Below are 27387 nucleotides of genomic sequence, written 5' to 3'. Positions count from 1 at the left end.
ATGTTAATTAGACTCACCTGGCACGCGCTCTCAATTTACGAACAGATGGCATTCATCAATCTAAGAACACAGGTGCGAACAATTCTGAGGCTTACGAATGCGTTGATGAATCCGACCGTCGGATTCCGACGTAGGGTTTTCTTAAGAAACCTCTTAAGAACAACTTAAAGAATCTAAGATTCTTAAGAACATATTGGTGAATGTGGCCCAGTGTTTTACACTGTTCCTGGGGAGAGCATCCTCACATATTTTTCGTTTCCCAACTAGAAAATGATCCATCATAAGTATAGTCTGTTCCCAGTGCTAATCTTCAAAGTCAAAAATCCCAGCTGTTCTCACTCCTGGATTCAAAGCTGGACATCTGAAGAAAGAGGAAAACAAAAACAAGGACCCAATGGTCACTTTGGGGGACCTGCTCTGAGATGTTGCTGGGCGGGCGGCACCAATGCCGACGAGATTCGTGAAAGGTTCAAAATCCCATCTGTTCCTAAAATGCCTATAAGAGTAATTAAGATGTTCCACAAGTCATTTGAGATAATCCAACAGCCATCTTTTGTAGCAGGCCTTTCCCTTTAAAACGGCGGCTTCCTGTGTCACGTGACTTCCAGCGGCGCCTGATCAACAGAATTAGTTTTACACTTTGGTTACATGTGAGCGTGGGAAGGATCTGTAACATCAGAATGGGCAGCAGATTACTCCCTGGACTTCTTGTCGTCATCTCTCTGCCGTTATGCTCCTGCCAGGCGTATTACTTGAGCGACAAAGCGGGGCTGGGGAGAGTCTTTGACGGGATTGGAGGTTTAAGCGGCGGAGGGGTGAGTTCGGGCAAAACTTCCGGGTTCACAAACGCCAAAAAAGATGACGAGCTGCGCGCTCAATGGCGAATCTGCTGGTTCTTTCAGGCAACCTCTCGATTACTGGTCAATTATGCCGAGCCATACCGGAGCCAGATATTAGACTACCTGTTTAAGGTATATCAACGCCATTCGGCTCTCCAGTTTTCTTCATCTTTTCAGGTTTATTTTCTCTCTGCAGCCAAACTTCGGAGCTTCTTTGCACATTTTGAAAGTGGAGATTGGAGGAGATGCTCAGAGTACGGGTGAGTCTCCCTGCGGGTTGTAAAGTTTACTTTTTAATATATCAACATGTGCAGCGAGTGACGTTTTCGAATGACGTCATGGTTAACCCCAAGAACTGAGGTCAAGGGGTTGGGGATCTAGCACTGTGACATCATCATGGTTTCTGAGTTTAATGCCACGTTCCCGGGCTCTCTGTAAAGTTGTCATGCTCCTGATGCCCCTGCGTGTGAGGGTACACAGGTTCCCTCACAGATTACCTCTCTCCATTTGAGAGTCCGAGCAAGCAGATATTCTGCAGATATTTACGTCATGGCGCTGCTCTCTCTGGTAATCTTTCAGGTTACTGAGCGGTGGAGATACTGTTGGAGAGTGCAGAATTTGGCATTGCTTTGAAGAATTTATTGTTTAGGCTGACATTGCTGACGGATTTTGGACATTGTTGTGTGTGTGTGTTTTTTCATCACTTGAAGATGGAACAGAACCCTCACACATGCATTATGAAGCTGACGAGAACTATTTTCGAGGATATGAGTGGTGGCTGATGAAAGAGGCCAAGAAGAGGAACCCAAATATCACATTGATAGGTTAGGTTTCAATCAATAATAATGAACATTTTACATACTTTATAATAAGAATTGTGTATATTTAAAAGCCAACTATTTGTGATATAATGTTAATATTGAATGTGCAGAACTGCATGAAAAAGGAGGGATGATGGAAAGTTCACTCCAGACATTTAAGTGCGGCTCTGTACATCATTTTACTGGTCCACATGCGTTTGTGTAGGTTTACCCTGGGCGTTTCCTGGCTGGGTGGGCCATGGTAACGACTGGCCCTACGATTTCCCAGACATCACTGCAGCATATGTGGTGAACTGGATCATTGGGGCCAAACAGTACCATGACCTGGACATCCAGTATATTGGGGTGTGTAGACACGGTCTGAAACTCTTTCCTTTAAGAAGCAGATTTCACAAATACACTCAGCAAAGCTACACATGTTTGTCATACATAGTGTTTTTCTGTATTTGACCTCTGTCTCAGTCAGTGTTGGTGAGCCTAAACACTGGTAAAGTAAATGATCTTGGCTGCGTCACCTCGATCCGTCAGGGACTGAACCCGGCTCAGGAGTCGATTTTGCGCCCAAGTTAATATCGCCCATCTTGCGCGCAAAGAAGCCGGGATTTGCAGAAAAGAACAAACAACAAAACCTGCAAAAACATGGGGGTGGGCCCCACTGCTCTGCACCTGCTCCGTCCCCTGTCCCGCCCCTGCTCTGTACATGCGCCTCCCTCTGTCCTGCCCCTGATCTGCCCACTTGCTCCACCACCTGTCCCGCCCCTGCGCAACACCTGCCCACACCTGCTGCCCACTTGCACCACCCCAGTTCTGCCCCTTCTCTGCACCTCTCCTTTCCCTGCTCTGCACCTGCCCCACCCCTGTTCCCCCCTGCTCTACACCTCTCCCTCCCCTCCCCTGCCCCCCTGTCCCACCCCTGCTCTACACCTGCTCTGCCCCGTTCCCCCCCTGCTCTGCACCTGCTCCACCCCCTTTCCCCCCTGCTCTGCACCTCTCCCTTCCCTGCTCCGCCCCCTGTCCTGCCCCTGTTCTGCATCTGATCGGCCCCGCCCCTTCTCTGCACCTCTCCTTTCCCTTCTTTGCACATGCCTGCCCCCTTTCACCCCTGTCCCGCCCCTGCTCTACACTTGCCCCACCCCTGCCCCACCTCTGCTGCCCACTTGACCCCCCCCCCCCTCCTCCAGAGCTGTGCAGTTTGCTTCTGTCTTTGTGTTGTAATTTGCCTGTTGGCTCAAAAAGTTCAATTGTCTGAATACATTTGTCTCTAAATGATGGTGTGTAACTACGTTCCCCTTCTGTTTGATAGATATGGAATGAGCGAAGCTTTGACATCAAATACATTAAGGTAACATCTCACCATTGTTTACCTGGTCTGAGTGGATGCAAATGTGACAGTATAGATGATGTTGAATCAAATTTCCTCATAAACACACATGCATTTTAATGCTCTTAGACATGTGACAAGCAACACACTACACAGCTGCGTATTGGCAAAATAGAATATCATCAAAAAGGTTGTTTAATTCAGTTGAACTTAAAATAAAACCCAACACTCAGTGTCTGGCATTATGAGGATATTGTTTTTGAGCAAAAATGGTTGCCGGTTCCTTCTGCCGCAGCCACTGCAGCAATGCAGAGCAGCATGGAGGCCATCAGTCTGTGGGTGGAGGTCTTGGAAGCCCAGGTTACTCTGGTGTCCCTCGTCTTTCCTTTCAACACTCCGATTCTCTGCTTTGAGTTAATCGGCTAATTCAAATGTGACACCGTGAATGATTGTGAGAAACTGAAGTTTGATGAGCCAGTTATTAATTATCCAAATTCTAAGAAGTAAATAGTTGACATATATCAGTCTGTGTAATTCATCTATATGTTGTCTATGGTTCACCTTTACAAGGACGAAAATCAATAATTTTTTTGGTACCTTAACTCATGGAGATGCACCTGTACAGCAGAGCTCAGGTGTATGTTGTGTTCCTCTGAATGTATTGATTACTTTTAACCGCTGATATTAAATGTGACTGAATTCTAAAGTAGTAAATCCAGTAAAAAGTCATCAAACTCTCTTGTTCACTGCTCAGCATCACTTCAGGTTTGAGTTACAAGACCAATATTATTATTGTAGCCTGAAAATGGAAAACACTCTCATCTCTCTCCCCCCTCCCTTCCTCCCTCCATCTCTCTCCTCCTATGGACTCGTGGCTGTCCACCAGCTGCTGCGATACACTCTGGATAAAAGTGGATTGGAGGAGGTGAAAATCATTGCCAGTGACAACCTGTGGCAGCCGATCACGCGGTCTCTCCTGCTGGACGCTGAGCTCCACAGGGCTGTAGATATCATAGGGTAGGACCCTCTTTTCTGTGTAAGCTACAGCCAACCTTTCTTGACTGCAGCTGCAGTTTGGATCTCATCGTGAGGTCAAAGTTGAAGCTATTTGAAGTCTGGGGCTGGGGGCTTCAGTCTTCCTCCAGTGGTCTACAACACAGAAATGAGCCCATAAATTTGGCAGAGGAACCTTGATTGTGTGTCTGGTTTCCTTTCTAGTGCCCACTACCCAGGTACCAACACAGTGATGGAGGCACTGGAGACACGGAAGACACTGTGGTCCTCCGAAGATTACAGCACTTTCAACGATGATGTGGGGGGAGGCTGCTGGGCTCGCATTCTAAACCAGAACTATGTCAATGGCTTCATGACTGCGTAAGAACATGTGAATTTACTTCATCCGTTTATAGTCAACCACTTTTCTGAAGCTCTAGAAAAGCACTCTTCCTGTCCTCCTCCACTGAGTGAGTGGTGGGTGTTCCCCAGCCACTGTGGAGCTCTACTCTCTCCACTGGGTCCATCCCCTGTGGCCTCTCCTGGCCTCTGGAAGTGCCAGATGAACCTCCCTATGGATGCACTCTGTAGACATACTCCCCTCATGTCCTGGTCAACTCGCCCCTTTCCACAAAAAGGAGCATCGGCTTTGGTGGCTGGTTGAGCTTCTCACCTTACCTTTAAGGGTGACATCAGCCAATCTGCTTCAACCTCTTGTACCTACGTTCTTGTGCTTTGAGTCGTGACCCATCACTCATGCCCATGTGAGATTAGGCCGACTGGTTTTTGCCACAGCTTCCATCTAATGTCCCAAAAAGGCTGCTAGATTCTTCAACTCTTTCACTTAGACTAAGGGCTCTTCCTCTACTTGGAGTAGTCCATCTTTGGACCATTTGAGGGTTGCACCCACCAGAAAAGAGTCCGACCCACGGCCGGGTATGCAGACGCAGCTCTGGCTTTGGGAAGAAAGCCCAGACTGATCATGGAACCCTCTCTTCAGCAACTCGGACTAATATTCAGCAGGGAGTCTGAGTCTTGTGACAGCTCTGTTGTTGGAACAACCCTCTGGCTCCTCTCATTTAAAAGCGGAACCACACCTCTCGAGCTGCCGTGGAACCCAACTGGCCACCAACTCGTCGAACATGCACGGCTGAAGATCACCCTTCAGTGACCCGTGGTCTAGCCTCCATTCCTCCATAACCGCCATCATTCTTTATTAAACTTAGTTAACATTTTTGATCTGCAGCTTGAATCCATTTTCCCTGCTGCCTGTTGGTGACTGCTCCTTGTTTTAAAGCACCATCTCCTGGAACCTGGTGGCCAGCTACTACGACAACCTGCCATTCAGCAGAGATGGGCTGATGACGGCGGAAGAGCCCTGGAGCGGCAACTATGTCGTGGAGTCTCCCATCTGGATCACGGGTCAGTGCAGCTGCATTGATTTTATTCTTTCTTTATCATCATCTCTCCTCTTAGATTTTTAATCATACCCCTCAACTAATTATATGTGCTAAGTATTCCATGAAACCTTCCTTTAGTGTAGTTTTATAATGTGATTCCTGCGCTGTTGCTTACCTGGTTGAGATCATTTCCTTCATGTGCCCGTTGTTGAACAACTTGAGAAAATGGAGGCTTAAATCCCTTCCTATTTGCTATGTTCTTGTCCCTGTAGCCCATCACACACAGTTCACCCAGCCGGGATGGACCTACCTACAGACTGTTGGACATCTGGCACAAGGTGGGAGCTATGTAGCCTTGACTGACGGCAAAGGAAACCTCACTATTGTCATTGAAACTATGGTAAATGTCATTTTTTTCTTTTTCTTTTTGCCATCTGAAACACAAGTTTATATAATGTTCAGTGTATTTGTCTCGGAGATAAGTTCTGAACTGATGACACAAACCCAGCCGAGGGGAATGAGCAACTTGTGGCTCTTCATGGTGGACTTTCTTTAGCTTCGTTTCCCACATTTCCCCATCAGACTCATGACCATTCGGTCTGCATCAGACCACCACTGCCTGCCTTCAACGTGACATCTCAGACCGCGATGTTCCAGCTGGAGGGATCCTTTGTAAGTTCCTCTGTGCTCTTGTGCATCTAATTAGAGACTATAGTGACGGAATGCCTCTAGCTGAGTGGTTAACATTCTTTTACCAAGGCCTCTATAAGTGAAGTCCAGGTATGGCGCTCGCACTTTGGTTTTAAAAGCAAAAAGCCGTCCTTCTTTGAGAGGCTGACTCCTCTGAAGGTATGAAGACGAGAGTAGTTCAAGATTCACCACCTCTTGGTGTACCACACGTCAGACACTGTGACTCTTTCAGCTGGTGGATGGGTTCTTCAGCTTGCATTTAATGGAAGATGAGGTTTACACGCTAACCACACTGAAAGTGGGACAGAAGGGCAGCTACCCAAGCCCACCTGCCTCCTCTCCCTTCCCCAAAGTCTACAAGGACGACTTTAACGTCCGTAAGTACCGCAGGCACGCAGACTCCAGGCTCATGCTCAAATAAAGGGGATGTTGAACGTCTGTGTAGGACACCCCTCCTTCTCTGAGGCTCCATACTTTGCGGACCAGACTGGAGTGTTTGAATACTTCATGAACCTGAGTGACCCTGGACCTCACCTCTACACCCTGAGACAGGTCATAACCGAGAGACCGGTCACGTGGGTCGCTGATGCGGACCAGACCATCAGTGTCATAGGAGACTACCAGTGGTGAGCTGATGGTAGCTGACCTGTGAGATGTGCCTTCAATGTTCCTATGGTAACAGCAGACTGTTGTTTTCCAGGCAGAACCTCACGGTCACCTGTGATGTCTTCATGGAGACGGCCACGACCGGCGGCGTATTCCTCGCTGCTAGAGTGGACAGAGGCGGCCAGGCTGTCCGCTCCACTAGAGGAGTCTTTTTCTGGCTGTTTGCTGATGGCACGTACAGAGTGACGAATGATTTAGGTCAGCATTTTCGCCAGGCATCGTTGTTGAGTTTATTATTCTCATTCCATAAACGCAGTCATGCCTTCAGCCCCAGAATCGAGCGGCAAGTGTGTGCAGACGCATCTTCTTCCTTAACCTGCTGCGTTTTACAGCGCAGTCATGTGTAGAACATCAGGTTATTCACAGTCCCATGCTTCTTCACCTGAACTCAACCATCAGTTGGATCGGTGCCTTCTTGACACGTGTTTGTCATTCCTTCAGCTTCTTATGACCTCCAAATGACATTGTCTGTGGTTGTGTTTGTTCTGTGTCAGCTGGACAGACTGTACTTGCAGAAGGAGAGTCTGGCACCCGAGCCTACAGGTGGTACACCCTCACGCTCACTGTTCAAGTAAGTGCACTCCTCCTGTCTCAGTCCAGGTTTGTTCTGCAAAAATATGCATTACACGTATGATGTGAATGAGATAGTTGAAAGTTGTGGCTTCACAAGGACCGTTCTCCATGAAATAAAGAGCTTTAATGAGCTTCAACCATCCTGACATGTGCTCCTTTCCCTCTTCACTAATTTGGTGGACTTACTTTATACTTACTTTTACTTTATACTTTTATCTGGAACTATGGTGACAAAAAATGCTGGAAATATCTGCACTTCCTCCTGAAACTGGAAAAGGACACTGAGTTGCTCATTTTATTTTTGTATTTTACACTCATCCATCCATCCATCCGCCCACCTAACATTGAACTCTATCTCTCTTCTCCCCCCACGAAGGGCCAGTATGCATCGGGTCAGTTGAACGGATACCAGCTGTGGAGCAATGCTGTGGTACTGACACCCAAAAATGGCTGGGTTGCCATAGGAACACGGTCATTTGAATCAAATCAGTTTGATAATATTGCAATTGTGGCCAAAGGATAAGTGACCTTTGAAATCATAATTGAGATTATGTCCTGAGTAATTTAACTGATTTTTTTTAAATTTCCTAATCAACCACTACATATTTCTGAAGTTAATGTTGGACCAAGTCAAAATGAAGAGAGTTGAGCAGCTGCCTTTAACTCAGTGTTGGAGCACACTGAACCACCCAACGGTCGCTCTCCTCCGTTGTTCATTGGGAGGTCTGAAAGTAAGGATCAGCGTTGTCTAATTATTACGTTAATATCTGAGTTCTGCTGCTAGAGGCCAAGGCTGCCGGGGTCCAGAAACATTATCACCTGATCACCAGGCTGCTGGAACCCTGCTGGGTCATGGCTGCCTCTCCTCTCCTCTCCTACCCTACACGAGCCTGGTCCTGCTCAAGGTTTCTTCATGTTCAAGAAGAGTTTTACCTGCCACTGTTGCTGGTTGGGGGTCCTGCCCTGGAATTCTATGAAGCACCTGGAGAGACGGGGCCAACAGATGCTATAGAAATAAAGGGGAATTGATTTGACTGATTTAAATGTTCCAGCTGCAGGTTGGGATGACGAGAATAGTGAAGGCAGGCTCGTTGGGGTTATGACACAATAACTGCATTTTGCTGCCTGAAGCTTTGGGAGGCCTCCCAGATTGTCTTCAAAGTGAAATAAGGGAAACATGTCTGACTGTAACTGAGTGAGTTTCTTTTTTCAAAGTTACAGCTTCAGGTTTTAACAAATAAATAAGTGATGTTCATCATCGTCATGCATGACAGTTTAATCCAATTATCTTCTCTTCAAGTCTCAACGTACACATGAAGGTTCTTACATGCATGGATCTGTATAGAGGTGTTAGGTAACAGCTGGGCATCCATGACAGGATATGGTATTAATCCAACTGCTTTCATCTTCCTATGACTATGAGGACAATGGAGCTCCATCTGAAAAACACAGGAATGCGGCGATAATGGCCCAACCACGCCCCCTAGATGACTTATTTATTTTGACTTCCATATTCCAAAAAACTCTTGAGTCATTGAACAAAGGATAGCATGTAGAGAGGTAGAAGCCATTCTTTTTTTTTTTATTAACAAAAAGCTCCAGTGGAACAGCTGGTTCACAATGAAATATTGTAATTTCATTGTTTTGATTTCTGTCTCTGCTTGTTACAGTTTTGCATTTAGAATTGTGATAATTATGGTTTGTTAAAGAGTTGGTTTGTCCTGAGAGGCATCGAAGGTGGAAGACCAGCCTGTCTGTCTCTTGCTGTCCCAAACACGGGACACTAACCTTGGACACAACAGCAGCAGCTAGCATGGTTCTCCTTTCAGCACTGCCTTGTCTCCATGAAGGACTTGGAAACAAGATCAGGTCACAGCGCTCTGAAGCTCCTTCAGGACGACCTGGACCCTTCTAGAGGACGGTTGAGGATGACCTCCCTCCCCAGCTGAGAGGAACTACTGGTTACTGGATACTCGTTAGCAGAAGCCAAGCCAGGGAGGTGCAATAATACGGGTGGACATCCAATAATGCTTCCACACTACTGAGGGGAAAATACTCCTTCATAAATATGATGGTGGTAAATATCTACGGGGAGATATTGGAGGTTTTTCTTGATGTCTGTGGGACGTTTGAAAACGCAAAACCCCTCATTTACCCGTCAATTCTCTCCACAAATCCAGGATTCAAAGTTAGAAGGGTTGACGATTGATCTTTCAATGATCAAATGTCAAACGAGCTTTGATTCAAAACAACATATTACAACTGTACTGTGTTATAATAACTGACTTCTACATCACTCGCGTCGATGAGCCAGTCAGCAACTGGAGAAAGGTAAGTTAGTGCAAAGGAAACACACCGGAGTCGCTGCACCTCTGGCAGAGAAGAAAGAATAGGATTTAGGATTTTGCTATTCATAGGTAGCCAAAATATTTATCCATGGGTACAATCAATATTCATGTTTTAATCTATTAAACCAAAGTGGAAATAATAAAATAAAATATGCCAAAGACCAGAGTTCAGCGCTTTGCACCTCAGATAATGATCGAGCTTTGATACAATAACCTTGATCGTGGTTCACGTGCCAGAGACCAAATACGCAAAAAGCGCAATTTAAAAACTGTACGCATGGCGATGATGTCATCCAGTGAGGTTCTGGCAGCCAATAGCAACTTTCCTTATTGAAGGTAACCACAGCAACAACTGAACAACAAACATGGCGGAGGACACGGCAGGATCCATACCCAAACGAGTTTTTATCAACAGCGTCGACTCTTACGCTTCAAGAAATATCGCCAAGGTAAGCTTGATTACAAAGATGAAGGATAGAAAAATTAAAATATGGACAAGACGGGATGACGGGGCCGCTTTAATCCTAATAAAAACTTCCGCACACGTTACGTCACGTCACGTCAATCAATCAATCAAGTTTTATTTATATAGCGTCTTTTACAATCAAAATTGTTTCTAGGCGCTTTACAGAATCCCAGGGCCTAACCCCAAACAAACAACAGTGGCAAGGAAAAACTCCCCTTTAACAGGAATTAACTTTGAGCAGGACCAGGCTCATGTAGGGGGACCCTCCTGCTGATGGCCGGCTGGGTAGAGAGAGAGGAGAAGGGGGGAGGAGAGGAGAGCAGAGGAGAGAATAGACATAGATCATAGAGAATACATATAGAAATACATTATATTAAGTAAATTGTGCTGCCGGTGGAGTCAAGTTGAGTAGGTCAGCGGGTTCGGAGGTCAGTATGCAGCTCTGAAGGCGGCGATACCTGTAGATGAATACAGAAGGGGGGAGCAGAAAAACTACACAAGAAATAGTCTACTTGATGAGGAGAAGAGAGGAGAGGAGAGGAGAGGAGGAGAGGAGAGGAGAGGACGTGTAACTGGGACTACAGAATTAATGACAATAAGCTTTTTCAAAGAGGTAGGTTTTAAGCCTAATTTTAAAAGTAGAGATCGAGTCAGCCTCCCGTACCTGACAGGGAGCTGGTTCCATAGCAGGGGGGCCTGGTAGCTAAATGCTCGGCCCCCTATTCTACCTCTAGAGACTCTGAGGACCAAAACGGAACAATTACAAGCTTTTAAAGACTGACATTTCTATAAATACACCCAACAAATTGTAAAAAAGGAATGACTTAATTAATTTTCTGTAACATGAAGTTAGTGCTAAATATGAGTTCCTGCACCACACTGGTGAACCGGACCAAATTATGGGATGCTGACACAAATGTGTGTCTTTGTGTAGTTTCTGTCTGAACGTCGGCTGGTATCCACCTATGAGGAGGATGAGACTGAGGAGCAGGAGCGAGCTTTTCAGCTCGTTGGAAGTGCTGACAGACGGGACGGAGGCAGCCCACATGTGCTGGAGGTGTATTCGGTTAGTTCCAAACACTCGCAGACTACTGGGGCCCTCGGACTGCTGTATTTCCTGTTTGCGTTCCACGTGAAGAACATGTGTATTGGGAGTATCTTCTTCTTTTTCTTCTTGTTTGTCAGAAAGCAAACAGAGATGAGCTGCTTTTGAAACTGATGCAGTGTGACGTTATTATTTACAACATTAGTGAGCATGCGGATCAAGTGGAGGAGGCCTTGTGGGCTGTGTCAGGTAAGGGCTGATCTGATCTCTGAGTCTGGCTTTCATCTTTCAGCTCTTTCATCTTAGTTTTTAAATAAGAACCTCCTCATCTTTAAGTCTTTCTTTGAACCAAATAAAAGTTTTTGGTAAAAACCACTCAGAGAAGGGCAAAGCCTGCAGCCAGCCAGAGGCGACGTTTTCTAACGAGGACACAGACAGTGATGATGTTGTATTTCCAGCCCTCCACGGCCAGATGGAGCAGTTTGCTGCATCGAAGATGTTCATCCTCATCTCCACGGTGATGACCTGGGCACTCACAGAACCACTGGATCCTGTAAGTGGACCCATGAGGGTCAATTAAAAATACCCGTGTGGCACAGGAGAATCACGTTTAAATTCGCAGACAGTTAGACACAGGTGAGACACATGAAGGTGATCAGGGTTCAACCAGACACCTGAAGAGCAATAACCTAACAACAACAACGTTCAAATCTTGTCGGTTCAGACCCTGGGGATGTTTTCGACCAGAAGGAGATTTCTGGACGTGAGTTTTTTTTAGAGGCAGAGATGAACTGTGGAGAAGTTCTCCAGCTATGATGAGCTCCCCGTGACTGATTCTTTTCTGCCACAGTTTCACAGAATGTCCCTTTTTCCTGCAGAAAGATCTCAACCGTGGAAACAGGAGAGTTGTGTTAAAAGAAGACTCTTGTTGTGTGTTGATGCGTAACAGGAGGATCCCACTCTTCCTCTGACTGACGAGCTCTTCTGGAGAAGAAGACCTCATCCCAACTTCAAATCCCACTGTGAGCTGGAGAAGAGGGTGGTCAAACTGGGCAAAATTGTTAGTTCCAAATCCAGGCTTCATCCAACACACACACACACACACACACACACACACACACACACACACACACACACACACACATACACATATGCGCGTCACAAACAAAGACAGGTGATGAAGGAACTTGATGTTTTCTCTCTTTTCAGAATAAGAGGGTTTTCTCCACATATGTGGTTGCTTCAGGATGCCTGTATGGGAAAGGGGAGCAGTTCCTGCACTACTTTTTCAAGGTTTGATTTCAAATCTGGCCTTTCATTTTTTTTCTCTTCTGCTGATGGAGCTGTGTGGAAAAGGTGGTTGGGATGAAACACATCACATGTTTGGATGACCTCTTGAAGAGAGTGTTAGCAGACTTTGGGTGCAGCTTGTTTACATCAAACATGACAAAAGATAGGAAAATTCTCATTTTGATCACTTAACATCATAAAGCTGGCTTCTGGACTCAGCTCAGTCAAGTGGTGGCTTTGTCCTTTCATATACAAATGTTGTTTTGTAAAGATTTAAACACTTAACTTAAATAATTTCTGTCAATATTCATTCAAACTCTGGTTTCCACCAGCTCCATCCGCAGGAACTATGACTTCTGTCACTTAGAACTGTACTAATGTGTGTGTTCAGACAGCCTGGCTGGGAGGACAACATGAAATTCTGCTTTTTGGAGATGGCAACAACGTTATTCCCATGATTCATGTCATTGACCTGGCAAGGTTGTAAACACCATCTCCCAAACCGGGAGAGGAATTCTTGGAAAAAGGCTTTTATAACGATTACGCATAAAAAAGAAATAACTAAAATAGCAAAAAGAAATACTAATGTATGTTAACTGCTGTTGGTGTTCCAGTGTGATTCAAAATGTGATCGAACAGCCACCTTTGCCAGGTTACCTGTTAGCTGTGGACAACTCCGACAACACCCTGGAAGAAATTGTAAAGGTGTGTTTGGCCGTTGATTTGATGCCACCAAGCAACTAGCTTGTCATATCAATTATGTTTGGGACATCATGCAGTACACCTGTGTGCGTTTCCGGTAAATCCTCTGTAACCTTGATCTCTTTGATGATGATGATGATGACGATGATGATGATGATGATGATGATGATGATGTGGTCTTGTGTCTTTAGATGGTTGCCTCTGTGCTTGGATCGGGGACGATCCAGAAGAAGCCATTTGAGGAGGCCTTCCTCATCCCAGACTTCAGTGTATGTTGCACCTTTTGCAATAATAGATTTAGCATTTGATTTCTCATAGCTAACTCATAACAACAACATAGCTAGCACACTATTATTCACTTCATTGTTCACTAACAATTGTAAAAGTGAAAGGCAATATTCTAATATCTCTAATGTTGGCGCCTGTCCACCATTTATTCTCTGTGTGTTAACAATAACAACGGCGTGTTTGACCCACGTACAAACGAGCGCATGACATCACACCACAGATGATGTCACACCACAGATGACGTCACCTCACCGATGACGGCACATCACAGCTGACGTCACACCAGTGGTGATGCATCACACCACAGATGATGTTACATCATCTGATAATGTCACCTCACTGATGACAGCACATGACAGATGATGTCACATCAAAGATAACGTCACACTACTGGTGACGTCACATCACAGATGACATCACACCACTGGTGATGCATCACCTCACAGATGATATCACATCACTGATGACGTCGCACAACTGATGATGTCTCCCCACTGATCATAATGATGTCACATCAGTGATGTGACATCATTATGATGTCACAGCGTTATGATGTCACGCCATGACAATGACACATCACAGATGATGTCACACCATTATAATGCCACACCATTATGATGTCACACCACTGATGATAACGCATCGCTGATGGTGTCACACCACTGACAATGATGATGTCACACCACTAATTATGACATCACCGATGATGACCAATTACTGATGATGTAATACTATGATGATGTCACATCAAAGATAACGTCACACTACTGGTGACGTCACATCACAGATGACATCACACCACTGGTGATGCATCACCTCACAGATGATATCACATCACTGATGACGTCGCACAACTGATGATGTCTCCCCACTGATCATAATGATGTCACATCAGTGATGTGACATCATTATGATGTCACAGCGTTATGATGTCACGCCATGACAATGACACATCACAGATGATGTCACACCATTATAATGCCACACCATTATGATGTCACACCACTGATGATAACGCATCGCTGATGGTGTCACACCACTGACAATGATGATGTCACACCACTAATTATGACATCACCGATGATGACCAATTACTGATGATGTAATACTATGATGATGTCACACCACTGATCTTTATACTGTATATAGAGGACATCTCCTGGGCACAGGCCTCTCCAGCTCACCCACATGTTCCTGGCTCAGGTTATGGGCTCAGGCTGGGCCAGTCCAACACTTGCAGCAGCTTCTGCTGAATCAAGCTCTTGTTGGTTTGGCCTCCTGCTGAAAGGTTGAGGTGCTCTCCTGCTTCAAGTTTCACCCAGAAGCCTGAAGGTTTGGGGCCAGGACTGACTGGTTTTTGAGACCGGTTCTAATTCCATCCAGGGCTGAGCTCCTTGTTCCTGCTGAAGAGCTTCCTCCCCGAAGCGTGATGCTGCCTCCATCATGCTCCACTGTGGGTGGTGCAGTTTGGTTTTTGTTCCAAACCTGGACTTATGGGGAAAATCTCAATGGTGGTTCCATCAGGACCATAACACACTTCCCCCAACACCCTTGGGCTACTTCATCTCTGCATTTGCAAAAGCAGAGATAAATGTGATTGTTAGTTTTGAAGGCAGCCTCACAGGTAGACCGTTCTACCATGTTCATCTTCATAACAAATTACTGGTGTTTTCACATTAAAATTGCTTTTTAAGAGCTTAATTTCTCTGTCAGGTGATGGAAATTGATGCCCTGCAGCTGAACCTGTATATGGACAGTGTCTACGTCAAAGAACTGTTGTCCGTCAAGTGGATGTGTGAGTCTGGGCTTGTGGAGAACATCGAGCTTGTGGTGGAGGAGTATCGACAGAGCAGACAACTCCTGGTACGCAAGAAAAGACAAATGCAGGAAATGGCATCAGAAAGGAGTGTGTTGCTACATAAAAGACAAATCTAGCAAGTGTTCCTCATCTCTTCAGCCCATTCGTGTGTGTGTTCTGGGTCCTCCTGCAGTGGGAAAAAGCACAGTGTCCAAACACATCTGTCAACAGTACAAACTCCATTACATCTCTCTGGAAGAGTCCATCTCACAACTGGTGATCTTCCCACAACACATATCAGACATTTGGCATTTGTGCTTCACAGAGATGATTGATCTTTTCTAGGATGCTGCAATGGACAATCCTGATGAGGATGAAGAGGATGACGACTCTCTAGAGGAGACCAGGATGCTGCTCAGTAGGTTCAGAGAGAGTAGAGACACAGGTAAATGCAACAGACTACTAAGGATTCAGCTTCCCTGAAGGTTCCCGGAATGGCCTCCGTCTGATCCTTCTCAGCACTTTTAGGAAAAAGCCCTTTATAAGAGATATGAAGGTTCTTAGAATCCAACGGTCACTCTAGCTGAGCTGCCGGGACCATGTGTACAGGTGGGACATAGAAGATCAGTGTCACTGCAGCCCTCTATCAATCTGAGGCTTATGGCAGTGGACCCTGGGTCAGGGACCCTGGTCAGGGAGACTGGTCAGGCGTACTGGTTAGGGACCCTGGTCAGAATAACTGGTCAGGGACCCTGGTCAGGGAGACTGGTCAGACATACTAGTTAGGGACCCTGATCAGGGAGACTGGTCAGGCATACTGGTTAGGGACCCTGGTCAGTATAACTGGTTAGGGACCCTGGCCAGGGACACTGGTTAGGCAGACTGGTCAGGGATACTAGTCAGGGACCTTGGTCAAAGTTACTGGTCAGTGAGACTGTCAGGGAGACTGGTCAAGGATACTGGTTGAATCAAATCAAATCAATTCCTATTTATATAGCGTCTTTTAAAATCAAAATTGTTTCAAGGCGCTTTCCAGAATCCCAGGGCCTAACCCCAGACAAGCACCAGTGGCAAGGAAAAACTCCCCTTTAACAGGAAGAAACCTTGAGCAGGACCAGGCTCATGTAGGGGGGCCCTCCTGCTGATGGCCGGCTGGGTAGAGAGAGAGGAGAGGGGGTAGGACAGGTAGATGATAGAAAGGAGAGGAGAGGAGAGGAGAGGAGAGGAGAGGAGAGGAGAGGAGAGGAGAGGAGAGGAGAGGAGAGGAGAGGAGAGGAGAGGAGAGGAGGCACAGAGCACAGAGCACAGAAACACATACAAAAATACACTATGCAAGCCGCTGGCCGAGTGGGTCAGCGGGGCCGGAGGTCATCACGCAGCTCTGAAGGCGGCGATACCTGTAAATGAATACAGAATTGGGAGGGGGCAGAAAAACTACACAAGAATCAGCATAACTAGTCTACTTGATGAGGAGAGGAGAGGAGAGGAGAGGAGAGGAGAGGAGAGGAGAGGAGAGGAGAGGAGAGGAGAGGAGAGGAGAGGAGAGGAGAGGAGACCTTAGTTGGGGATACTGGTCAGGGAAACTGGTCTGGGAAACTGATGAGGGCTGACGCAAAACATAATAGCGCAAATAGTTAATGTAAACCAGAGCCCTCAGGATAACAGGCTGGGCTTCAGGTTCACTCTCCAACAAGACTCTAAAAGCAGCTGTGACAACTCTGTCATGGTTGAGTGACCCAGAGTCCTGGAAAGAAGGACTGGCCCAAAGTGCATGAATGCAAAGCTTGTGCTATCACAAGCATGAAGGCTGGAGGCTGTAACTGCTGCCAGAGGTGCTGAGTCATCAGGCTGACCACTAATATCAGTGCATCTCTTTAGTTGGCCCCCAAAAATGTCTTGCTTCTGTTTTCACTTTGCATTTCTGGGATATTGAGTCTAAAAACCATTTTAAGTGTAATGTCCATCTTTGTGTCCACCAGATACTTTGGATGAGCAGTTCAAAGTGAAGGTGGTAAGGGACAGGCTGCTGTCCAAGCCCTGCAGAAACCAGGGCTTTGTGTTGGACAACTTTCCAGTGACACGGGACCAAGCTCGAGAGCTCTTCTCTGGTGAGGCTCTGCACCGACGACATACTCATGTCCATCCACTGAGAGCATCCACTGGCTCTGGACTATCCTCTTTATGATCCAGATCCTGGTTGGGACCATATTTTGAATGTGGTGTTTACATTCCACTGATCTTTTGGGATCATTTTGAGGCATGCATTCACATGCATTCACTGTGAAAAAAAACATCCCTGCTTGGAAAATTCAGCTTCCTGTTGGGCTTCAGTAGTCCACCAGTGATGCTGGTATCACTGGTATCACAGCTGCCTCAAGAAGAGGATTCTCAGACCCACGTAGATGAGTCAGTACCGCAGCAACCGTGCACATGAAACATCTGTTACATTTGTCTTTTCTAGCTGATGGAGACAACTCAGAAGAGCCAGAAGAGGCCCCGATTTCATCATGCAGCAGAAGGATCACTCCAGGTGTCCCGAGTGGTTTTCTCTCTCTCTTAAACAGATGTCATTTAGTCCACCAAAATTAGTCCACAAAGATCTCAGGAGCCACAGTGTTCGGATGATGTGAGCAGAGATTTTGGAGACTGTTGTGATGTTCTCATTTGTGTGTGTGTGTGTGTGTGTGTGTGTGCACCTCAGAGTTTGTGTTTTACCTGGATGCTTCAGAGGAGTTCCTGAAGGCCCGTGTGAAGAACCTTCCTGAGAGCTTGATACAGGAGCAGGACTATCAGCAGGAGGCCTTCCTCCAGAGACTGGCCACATTCAGGATGAGCAGGTTGAAAAATGAGACAGCTCTGGAATACTTTGAAGAAATAGATGTCGCCCCTGTGCTCCTGGGTAACTCTACTCCTGCTGAAAACTTTTTCCACAAGGTTTTCATAATTTCATGCTTAAGTTCAGAAGAAACGTGATTATTCTGCTCCATAAATTCCTTTCTTTCGTCTTTATCACACGTCTGTCCTCAGAGGTCACCAGTAACGAAAAATTGGACACCACACTCCTGATGCACAAGGTCTTTGAAACTATAGGTCAACCCAGGAACTACCAACTTAGTCCTGAGGTTGGACAGGACAAAGAGAGGAAACAGGAGGAGAAAAGGGTGGGGAAAACAGGCCACGAGGACGCTTTGCCATCTCTGTGGGAAAAGGGATGTGGAGAGGAGGATAAGCAAAAGGCTGAAGGTGCTGGGAAGTGGGTAGGTTCCAGGGGTCACACCCTCTCCACAGGTTCCAGAAATGCATCACAGAACAAGGGATCCAGATGCAGGAGTTAGAGGTTCAGATCTTATAGAAACATTATAGAAAGCATTTCTAATCAGACCTCCTCATCGTTAAATGATTATTATTATTAGCATCACCATCATCATCGTCCTCATCGTTGTTAGAGCGGGGCGCTACCCTCTGTGACCAGAGCACGGCTGAGACAGGCCCATCCCTTGAACCTGCTCCACTCGGCTCCTGCCCCTCCATTTTTATTTTCCTTTTTCTCTTGACCACTTCATCCCTGCTGGGGGCCCTGGATGAGACTTGGCAGGTCGGTGCCTTGATCAAGGGTAATTAGCTGACATCCCCCCCCTCATACTAGAACACCTGCTATGTTTTGTCTGATGGAACTGAGAACCCTCCCATCTCAGCCCCGTCCCCGACCGACCCGGGGGCTGAAAATGATCCTGTACCTCTAGCTTCTTGCTCCTGACTCAAAGGTCATGCCATCAAACCCAGCCTGTGGAAATGGTCGCATCGGCATCTCCATTTGGGTCAAAGTAGCTTCTTTTATGTCTGGGCTGGATTGTTTTCCTCCAACAGCTTTTCTTTTGTCAATGTCCTCATCAGATAACAAGGCTGGAGAAGGTCAAACTGTATGAAGATAAGCAGTTGGAGGCCCAGTCCGTCCCAGTCAGGAACTACCTAATGGAACATGTCATGCCCACTTTAACCCAGGGCCTGATCCAGTGCTGCAGGAGCCAGCCGCAGGACCCTGTGGACTTCCTGGTACTTGTCTCACATCTGCTCGAGTCCTCCACTAATGCAGTATACCTGTCACACCATTTGATTGGTGAAACTTTCTTTCACTCCCCTCATTCTAGGCGGAGTACCTCTTAAGGAACAACCCCTTCAATTCCTGAAATGTGTGTCGCAGACATGTATCCACACCTCTTGGGTGACACCTGGTAGACCTCTACTGGACCTTCTTTACACTGTAAAACAGCACAACACTGAACAACAGAAGCACTGATGATGTCTCTTCTAGCGTTCAGACTGTTCCGACATTAACGGGCACACATGGAGCCCCCCTCCCTTCTCATCTCCACTATTTATGTCCCTGGGACAAAGACCAGACCATCCTCCCTACAGTGGATCTATGGATGTTTTAGGAGAAGTTTGATCCTTTAATCCTTGACCACCTGTACCGCCTCAAATTACGAGTTGTGGTGAAGTGACATCTCTGCCGTGGAACCACACTGCCGCCTATTGGACATGGATGGTGGAGCCTCTTTTGCCAAACTTTTCAAGGGTTTGAATAAAAATTGGTTAAAATGCATAAAATAGCAATTGTAAGAGTCTTTGGTTTGACACTCACACAAGGAAGAGTAGGTGTAATTTGTGCGTTATCTGAATATCTGTTGAATAGTGTTGTTATGGGAACCATTTCTGATTAAACCGGCCTGTTTCTCAGACCCATCGAGGTGGATCCTGATCCAGCAGAGACCCTTCTGCTGATGGCCGGCTGGGTAGAGAGAGAGGAGAAGGGGGAGGACAGGTAGAGGATAGAATGGGTAGGAGAGGAGAGGACAGGAGAGGAGAGGGGTAGAGGAGAGGAGAGGTAGAGGGAAGGGGGGGAGGTAGAGGAGAGGAGAGGCATAGAACATATAAATACATTCAAAAATACATTATTTTGAATTAAATTGAATTGAATAAGCTGCTGGTTGAGTGGGTCAGCGGGGTCGTAGGTCAGTATACAGCTCTGAAGGCGGCGATACCTGTAAATGGATACAGAAGGGGGGGGAGCAGCAGAAAAACTACACAGGAAATAGCATCACTAGTCTACTTGATGAGGAGGAGGAAAGGAGAGGGGAGGAAACCATGACCCAGTGGGGTGACAGAGGCCTGTCAGGTGATCATGACCCCCTAAGTATGATAATTTGTCTGTCTATGATAATAACTGGAACTACAGAATTAGTAACAATAAGCTTTTTCAAAGAGGTAGGTTTTAAGGCTAATCTTAAAAGTAGCGATGGACTCAGCCTCCCGTACCTGGACAGGGAGCTGGTTCCATAGCAGGGGGGCCTGGTAGCTAAATGCTCAGCCCCCCATTCTACTCCCAGAGACACTGGGAACCACAAGTAGACCAGCATTCTGAGAGCGGAGCGGTCTATTGGGCTGGTAAGGTGTCACTAGCTCCTCCAGGTAGGATGGAGCTAGGCCTCTGAGGACCTTGTAGGTCAAAAGAAGGGTTTTAAAAATGATTCTAAATTTAATGGGCAGCCAATGAAGAGACACCATTACAGGAGTAATGGGATCTCTTTTGTCAATACCTGTCAGAACTCTGGCTGCAGCATTTTGGATCAACTGGAGGCCTCTTAAAGAGGAGTTTGGACACCCTGATAATAGTCCAGCCTGGAAGTAACAAATGCATGGACTAACTTTTCAGCAACAGGGATGAAAACAGATGTTCATGATGTCTGTGGGCTTAGACCAGATGATTCAGATCTGCTGTCATTTGAATTGGACTTGTCATTTTAATCCTTTAAAATGAAATTAGTTTTGAATACAGGGCTAGAATTACATTTTTAAATGAGAGTCTATCAAACATCAGTGTAACTGTCTTGCATAAAATTGAATTTGAAACTTTTGTGTTCGTGATTTGAGCTGAAACAGCAAATTTCCAAGCTGATCTGCCCACTTCTAGTACCCGTATTCCACCACTGGGTGGCAGTCTTATGTCATCCATGGAAAATCTCGGGACGGTTCTGATTTCTTAACGCTGCTCGTTACCGAAGTAAACATCTAAATATGAATAACTTTAAACTCCTGCCAGAACACAGACTGTTGGAAAAACTTGAAACCCTTTTTAAGGAAAGAGAAGAAACCTGAAGGAGAGCCACGGATGAGGGATCTTTCTCCCCCTGGGATGGACAAATGTGCAGTAGATGCCACATGTACAGAAACATGGATGTACAGTATAAGAAAAGAAGACCCTGGTTCCAGGGTAATTTTCATGTGTCCTCATGCAGAGAGCTGGTTCACTCCACCTACAAGTCCTGAAGGACCCTGTCCAGGATCAGCAAGTCTAGAGAAAAACAAGACAGGCCCCAATTGAAATATGTATCTTAACGTGAGATGAATATATATTTGGGCAGGGTAGGGTGGGAGGGGGTGGGCCTATAGCAGCAGTGTGAGCCAGATCCAGACTGAGAGCTGGTCCCAGAGAACTGGGAGCTGGAGGCTCTGGCCCTCTTCTACTTGTGGAAACCCTGGCAGGGCTACCTGGTCCTGAACGGGCTCCTATGAGGAGGCTGTTGAGGAGGAGAAGGATTTTAAAATCTACTCTGAGTTTAACAGGGAGCCAACGTAGAGACCTTGTGTATAAAGACATATCCTGACAGAAGAAGACACCCAGGTTCTTACAGTGGTACTGAGGGCAGCATGATGCCACTCAGCAAGGGTCCATCACTAGACTGTAGGAGATATCTGGTCATCCAGGTCCTGATGTCTTTGAGGCAGCCTGGAGGTCCAGGAGCTGATTGGTTTGGTCTGGCTCTACTGATAGCTATAATTAGATGTCATCAGCACAGCAATGGAAGACCGGACCAAGTCCTGAACCTTGTGGAACTCCCTGGTAGACTTTAGTGGGAGCAGAGGATCCATTGTTAACATGGACAAAGAGACTGGTCTGGTAGCCAAGATCTAAACCAGTTTGCGGTGGAGCCTTTCACACCACAAACGTTTTCTGTTCTATCTGAGAGAAAGTGATGGCAACGTGTGTCAGGAGCAGCACTGAGCTCCAGCAGGACAAGAACAGACATTAGAGCTTTATCTGATGCTGTAAGGTCATGAGGGACTTTGACATCAGGTGCTAGTTGCACCTCACACACTCTCTCTCTCTGTCACACACACAGACACACACACACGTACATATATACACACACACACACACGTACACATATACACACGCCCGTACACACACACACACACACACACACACACACACACACCCCTTTCCTGACAAATCACTAGCTTTATTTTAAGCACTCAGCCATGAAAGATGTTTTTTGTTGCTTAGGAACAGTTTGTCTTGCATCTCAGCAGGGGGCTTCCTTTTGAACATCATTATGTCCCCCCTCACATGGGAATGACAACGTGTTTTGCTTTTTTTCCCTGCTAATGTTTATCTGGGATCCATTCTCCATCATCTGGAGGCCTCCATGGAGGTTTTTTAATCAGCAGAAAAATGCTGCAGCGATGGGTCAGTGACCAGGGGGCAGGGGCTAGTGGCCAGGAGCCAGTGGCCAGGGGGCTGGGACCAGGGACCAGGGACCAGTGGCCATGAGCCACGAGCCAGTGCCTACGAGCCAGGGGCCAGGGACCAGGGACCAGAGGCCATGAGCCAGTGGCCAGGAGCCATGGGCCAGGGGCCATGAATGCATGAATCACTTCCTCTTCGCTAGAAACTCTGGATGTTGTTGTAACTCAGACAAATGTGCTGGACTCATTTCTCTCCTAACTGGTTATCAATCAACAGTACTGGTTGTTGCCCTGAGCGTCCATGTGTCCGTGGGTCATGTTTTTGATGATGTTTCACATCCCAGCTGTCCTGTGAGCAGCTACTGGGAGAAAGGGTGTGATGAAGAAACACTGGTCATGCTGGTTGCAGTAGTGTTGCTCCAGTGGTGGTCCAGGTGCTGCAGACTGCAGTTCCTATTTGTGATGGTAGGGGTTCTTTATCAGCTGACAGGGACGAAGCCCCGCCTATGAGATACATGTTTATAGTTTAACTAAATTAACCTGGAAAAAAGCTGAAACAAAAGCAATGGTATAATACTGCGACCACTGACCACTACTACTATTATTATTGGCACTTATACTGCTAATTACGATAATACTACTACTGCTACTACTACTAGACTCTTGAACCCCATGAACAGCAAAGAAAGGAAGGTGGGGTATAAATTGGACAGGATGCAAACAGTAGTTGTATCAGAATTGTCAAGCTGACTTACGAACTTAATTTTGATAACTTTTCATACATTCCCGCTTGGCGTACTCAGCTGTCAGGGTCCCCCTTGGTCCCCTCGAGGGACTGGCACTTGGTGGGGTTGCAGGCTATATCAGAGTCTCCTTTTGAGCCTTTGTCTGGTTTGTGGCTAGAGCTTCTGTCTCTCAAGAATGTCTTCCTGTCATGTCTTCAGCAAAGGGGATCTCTGAGCTGCAGACCTGTCCTCTGGTTGGCCTTACTCCGGCCAGTTCTGTCCCTGAGGGCATACTTTGCCTCAACTGCCTCAGTTAGGGTTATGAAGCAGCTCTTTATCTGCTTTTGCTGTGCATGGGTGGGGCCATGCTCTTTTGAAGCAACTTTTGGCATACTTCCAGACCACAGAGTTGGCCGATGATGCTGCTGGAGCCACCCCTTTTTGGGGTGGGGGTGGAGAGGGGTGGCTGTCTCTGGAGCGCTTTTCAAGAGGGCTCCCCTGGAGGACATTTGTATGGCAGCCGGTTGGGCCTCTTTAGGGGGCTCTACAGGTTGAATATTGGCTCCTCGATATCCCATGCAAAATACAACGGGTAACGTATTGCGTCACTTCCTGTCTTCTCAATCGTTCGTTGGTTGCATTGTGCACGGGGTGTTGTATTCACTTAATATTGAACACTTGGTGTGTTGTATTCATTTTACTTAATATTGAACACTTGGTGTGTTGTATTCACTTTACTTAAAATTTGAACACTTGGGACATTCTAGTCACCTGATAACAACAGTGAGAAACAACCCATATTAAACAAATACAGGGCTTCGCCGATTATTAGCATGGCCTAGCATGGCCTCACCGTCTGTTTCACCCAGTGTCTTTGTCTGTTCAGCGTGTGAAATGTTTAGTTACTCCTCTGCCTCCCTTAGTGAAGGGAATAGGTGCAGAAAGTGTAGTTTATTTACGGCTATGGAGGTGAGACTTAGCAAGCTTGAGACGCGGTTCCGCAGCTTGGAGTTAGCTGGAGTTGCGTCAGGTAGCCAGGAGAAGCTAGCTGCTGCGGAGCCACCTAGCGTAGCTTCAGCTAGCGGTCCCCCGGCAGCAGCCGAGCAGCCGGCTAGCCAGGGCGGCTGGGTGACGGTTCGTCGCTGGCTGTCACGGTGGTGCCCCGAAAACCAGGTGGCCTTTATAGACAATTGGAGCACTTTTTGGGGAAAACCTGGTCTGATTAGGAGAGACGGTGTCCATCCCACACGGTATGGTGCCTCTCTCATTTCTAGTAATTTGGCTAATTTTATTAGACCCAAAGTGACCTGACAATCCAGGGTCCAGACCAGGATGCAGAGTTGTAGTCTTACACACCTCTCTGCTGCTTCCATAGAACCCTCATCCACCAACAATAACATATTTAACACTATAGAGGTGGTCTCTGTTCCACGGTTAAAAGTTCACCAAGCACAGAGCAGGGAAACGGTCAATCACCATAATTTTATTAAAATTAATACTAAAGCACAAGTTGGAGAAATTAATATCACAATTAAGTGTGGACTGTTAAATATTAGATCTCTTTTGTGTAAATCCCTGTTAGTACGACCTGATAGCAGATCATCACATTGATTTATTTTGTCTTACTGAGACCTGGCTTCAGGAGGAGTATGTTAGCTTAAATGAATCTACTCCTCCTACCATCTTAATTATCATATTCCTTGTGTTACTGGTCGAGGAGGGGGAGTGGCAGCAATATATCACTCCAAGTTGTTAATTAATCCTAGACCAAAATATGGCTCCAGTTCATTTGAAAGCCTGACTCTTGGCATCACCCATCTGAACTGGAATGCAGAAAAACCACTTTTGTTTGTAGTTGTATATCAGCCCCCTGCTGGGCCACATTCAGAGTTCTTGTCTGAGTTCTCTGATTTCTTATCTGACATTATCATTGGAGACTTTAATATCCATGTAGACGTTCTAAATGACAGCTTTAGAAATGGCTTCATTTCATTACTTGAGTCAGTTGGTTTCCTCCAGCAGATAAACCAACCAACTCATAACTTCAACCACACCCTTGACCTACAGTAGTTCTGACTTATGGTGTTGAGGTAGAACATGTGTCAGTGTTCCCTCAGAACCCACTCCTGTCAGACCATTCTTTGATCACTTTTACATTTATGATTAAGGATTCTTCTATGCTCAGAGCACAGTCTTACTATAGCAGATGTCTTTCAGATAATGCTGTAGCTAAGTTTAAGGAAGTGATCCCTGTGCTAATCTAAGGACCACTGTGTGTTTTCCCAGGGATCAGTCATTATAATCTTAGCCCTGCTGAGGTTGACTCTATTGCTGAAGGTGCAGCAACCTCACTGAGAATCACCCTTGATTCTGTTGCCCCCCTGAAAAAGAAAATAGTAAATCAGAGGACCCCCTGGTATAATAAACATATCAGGACCCTCAACCAGAAAGCTCGCAGACTAGAAAGGAAGTGGCATTCTCGTAAAATAGATAGCTATCATGCAGCCTGGAAAGACAGTCTGTTCGTTTACAAAAAGGACCTCCGTAAGGCTAGAACAGATTATTCTTCTTCTTTAATTGAGGAAAATAAGAACAACCCCAGATTTCTTTTCAGCACTGTGACCAAATTAACCTAGAGTCATAGTGTTTTAGATCCAAGTATCCCTTCTTCCCTTAGTGGTGAAGACTTCATGAGCTTCTTCACTGAAAACGTTCTAGCTATCAGAGAGAAAGCTAACCAGGCCATCCCAACAACTGGACCATCACCAGATGTGCCGACTGTGGGAACATACAGGGTCTCCAACGAGCCCTTAAACTCCTTCAGCCCTATATATTTTTCTGAGGCGTCATCGCTAATTCAGAAATCCAAGACCACCACGTGTCTTTTAGATCCCATCCCAACACACCTGTTGAAGGATGTTTTACCATTGATAGGCAGTTCTATCTTGGACCAGATCAATGGTTCTTTAGTGACAGGTTATGTACCCCGGTCCTACAAGGTGGCAGTGATTAAGCCATTGCTTAAAACACCATCACTGGATCCTGATGTATTAGCAAATTATAGGCCAATATCCAACCTTCCTTTTATCTCTAAAGTTCTTGAGAAGGTGACTCAGTTACTGGAGCACCTGCAGAGGAACAGCCTGTTTGAGATGTTTCAGTCTGGCTTTAGAGCTCATCACAGCACAGAAACAGCACTTCTTAAAGTTACTAATGATCTTCTCATAGCTTCAGATCATGGACTGGTTTCTATGCTGGTTCTGCTGGACCTCAGTGCTGCTTTTGATACAGTTGATCACAGCATCCTGTTACATAGACTGGAACATGTGATTGGGATTAAAGGGACAGCACTAGAGTGGTTTAGATCATATTTATCTGATAGTTACCAGTTTGCTCATGTCCATGGTGTTCCCTCCTCATACAGTAGGGTTAGCCATGGAGCTCCTCAAGGTTTTGTACTTGGACCAATATTCTTCACATTGTACATGCTTCCCTTAGGGAACATTATTCGGCAGCATGGGATAAATTTTCATTGTTATGCTGATGACATTCAGCTTTATTTATCCATGAAACCAGAGGAGACAGAGAAGTTAGTGAAGCTCCAGACGTGTCTTAAAGACATAAAGTCCTGGATGTCTTCAAATTACTCCTCCTTAACCCAGGAAAAACTGAGGTCATGGTGTTTGGTCTTGAACCTCTCAGGGATAGATTAGATCATATGATCACTCTAGATGGTATCTCATTAATATCTAGTCTCTCTGTGAGGAATCTAGGAGTAACTTTTGATCAAAATCTCTCCTTTAACTCACACATTAAATTAGTCTCTAGAAGTGCCTTTTTTCACCTGAGGAACATCACAAAGATTAGGAAGCTACTGACGCTGAAAAGTTAGTCC

At 46.1% G+C, this 27387-nt stretch overlaps 2 protein-coding genes across 4 annotated transcripts; both read left to right on the top strand.

The window, feature by feature from the left end:
* Window positions 1–327: 327 nt before the first annotated feature.
* On the top strand, window positions 328–8567 carry galcb (galactosylceramidase b). The gene is made up of 18 exons (XM_003976821.3): window positions 328–467; window positions 560–815; window positions 903–971; window positions 1036–1099; window positions 1550–1663; window positions 1866–2005; window positions 2964–3002; window positions 3868–3998; window positions 4200–4355; window positions 5272–5396; window positions 5647–5774; window positions 5957–6046; window positions 6134–6223; window positions 6297–6441; window positions 6510–6690; window positions 6765–6928; window positions 7225–7301; window positions 7680–8567. The coding sequence occupies exons 2-18, from the start codon at window positions 681–683 to the stop codon at window positions 7824–7826; spliced, it is 1995 nt and encodes a 664-aa protein (XP_003976870.1). The 5' UTR covers window positions 328–467; window positions 560–680; the 3' UTR covers window positions 7827–8567.
* Window positions 8568–9436: 869 nt separating this feature from the next.
* ak7b (adenylate kinase 7b) lies at window positions 9437–19838 on the top strand. Of its 3 annotated transcripts, XM_029832669.1 has the most exons (20): window positions 9437–9634; window positions 9988–10100; window positions 11052–11183; window positions 11303–11411; window positions 11621–11715; window positions 12112–12222; window positions 12372–12455; window positions 12844–12932; window positions 13067–13157; window positions 13346–13423; window positions 15156–15305; window positions 15400–15516; window positions 15586–15685; window positions 17220–17348; window positions 17702–17770; window positions 17942–18139; window positions 18268–18497; window positions 19135–19293; window positions 19389–19472; window positions 19553–19838. In XM_029832669.1, the coding sequence occupies exons 2-19, from the start codon at window positions 10017–10019 to the stop codon at window positions 19425–19427; spliced, it is 2064 nt and encodes a 687-aa protein (XP_029688529.1). In that variant the 5' UTR covers window positions 9437–9634; window positions 9988–10016; the 3' UTR covers window positions 19428–19472; window positions 19553–19838. The 3 variants fall into 3 exon arrangements, with proteins under 3 accessions (XP_029688529.1, XP_029688528.1, XP_029688531.1); XM_029832668.1 differs by having other exon boundaries at window positions 19389–19838; XM_029832671.1 differs by lacking the exons at window positions 15156–15305; window positions 15400–15516 and having other exon boundaries at window positions 19389–19838.
* Window positions 19839–27387: the final 7549 nt, after the last annotated feature.

The sequence above is a fragment of the Takifugu rubripes genome, chromosome 2 (assembly GCF_901000725.2).
Source record: "Takifugu rubripes chromosome 2, fTakRub1.2, whole genome shotgun sequence".
NCBI lineage: Eukaryota > Metazoa > Chordata > Actinopteri > Tetraodontiformes > Tetraodontidae > Takifugu > Takifugu rubripes.
The sequence above is the reverse complement of the archived record's forward strand: the minus strand, read 5'-3'. Positions and strand labels throughout refer to the sequence as shown.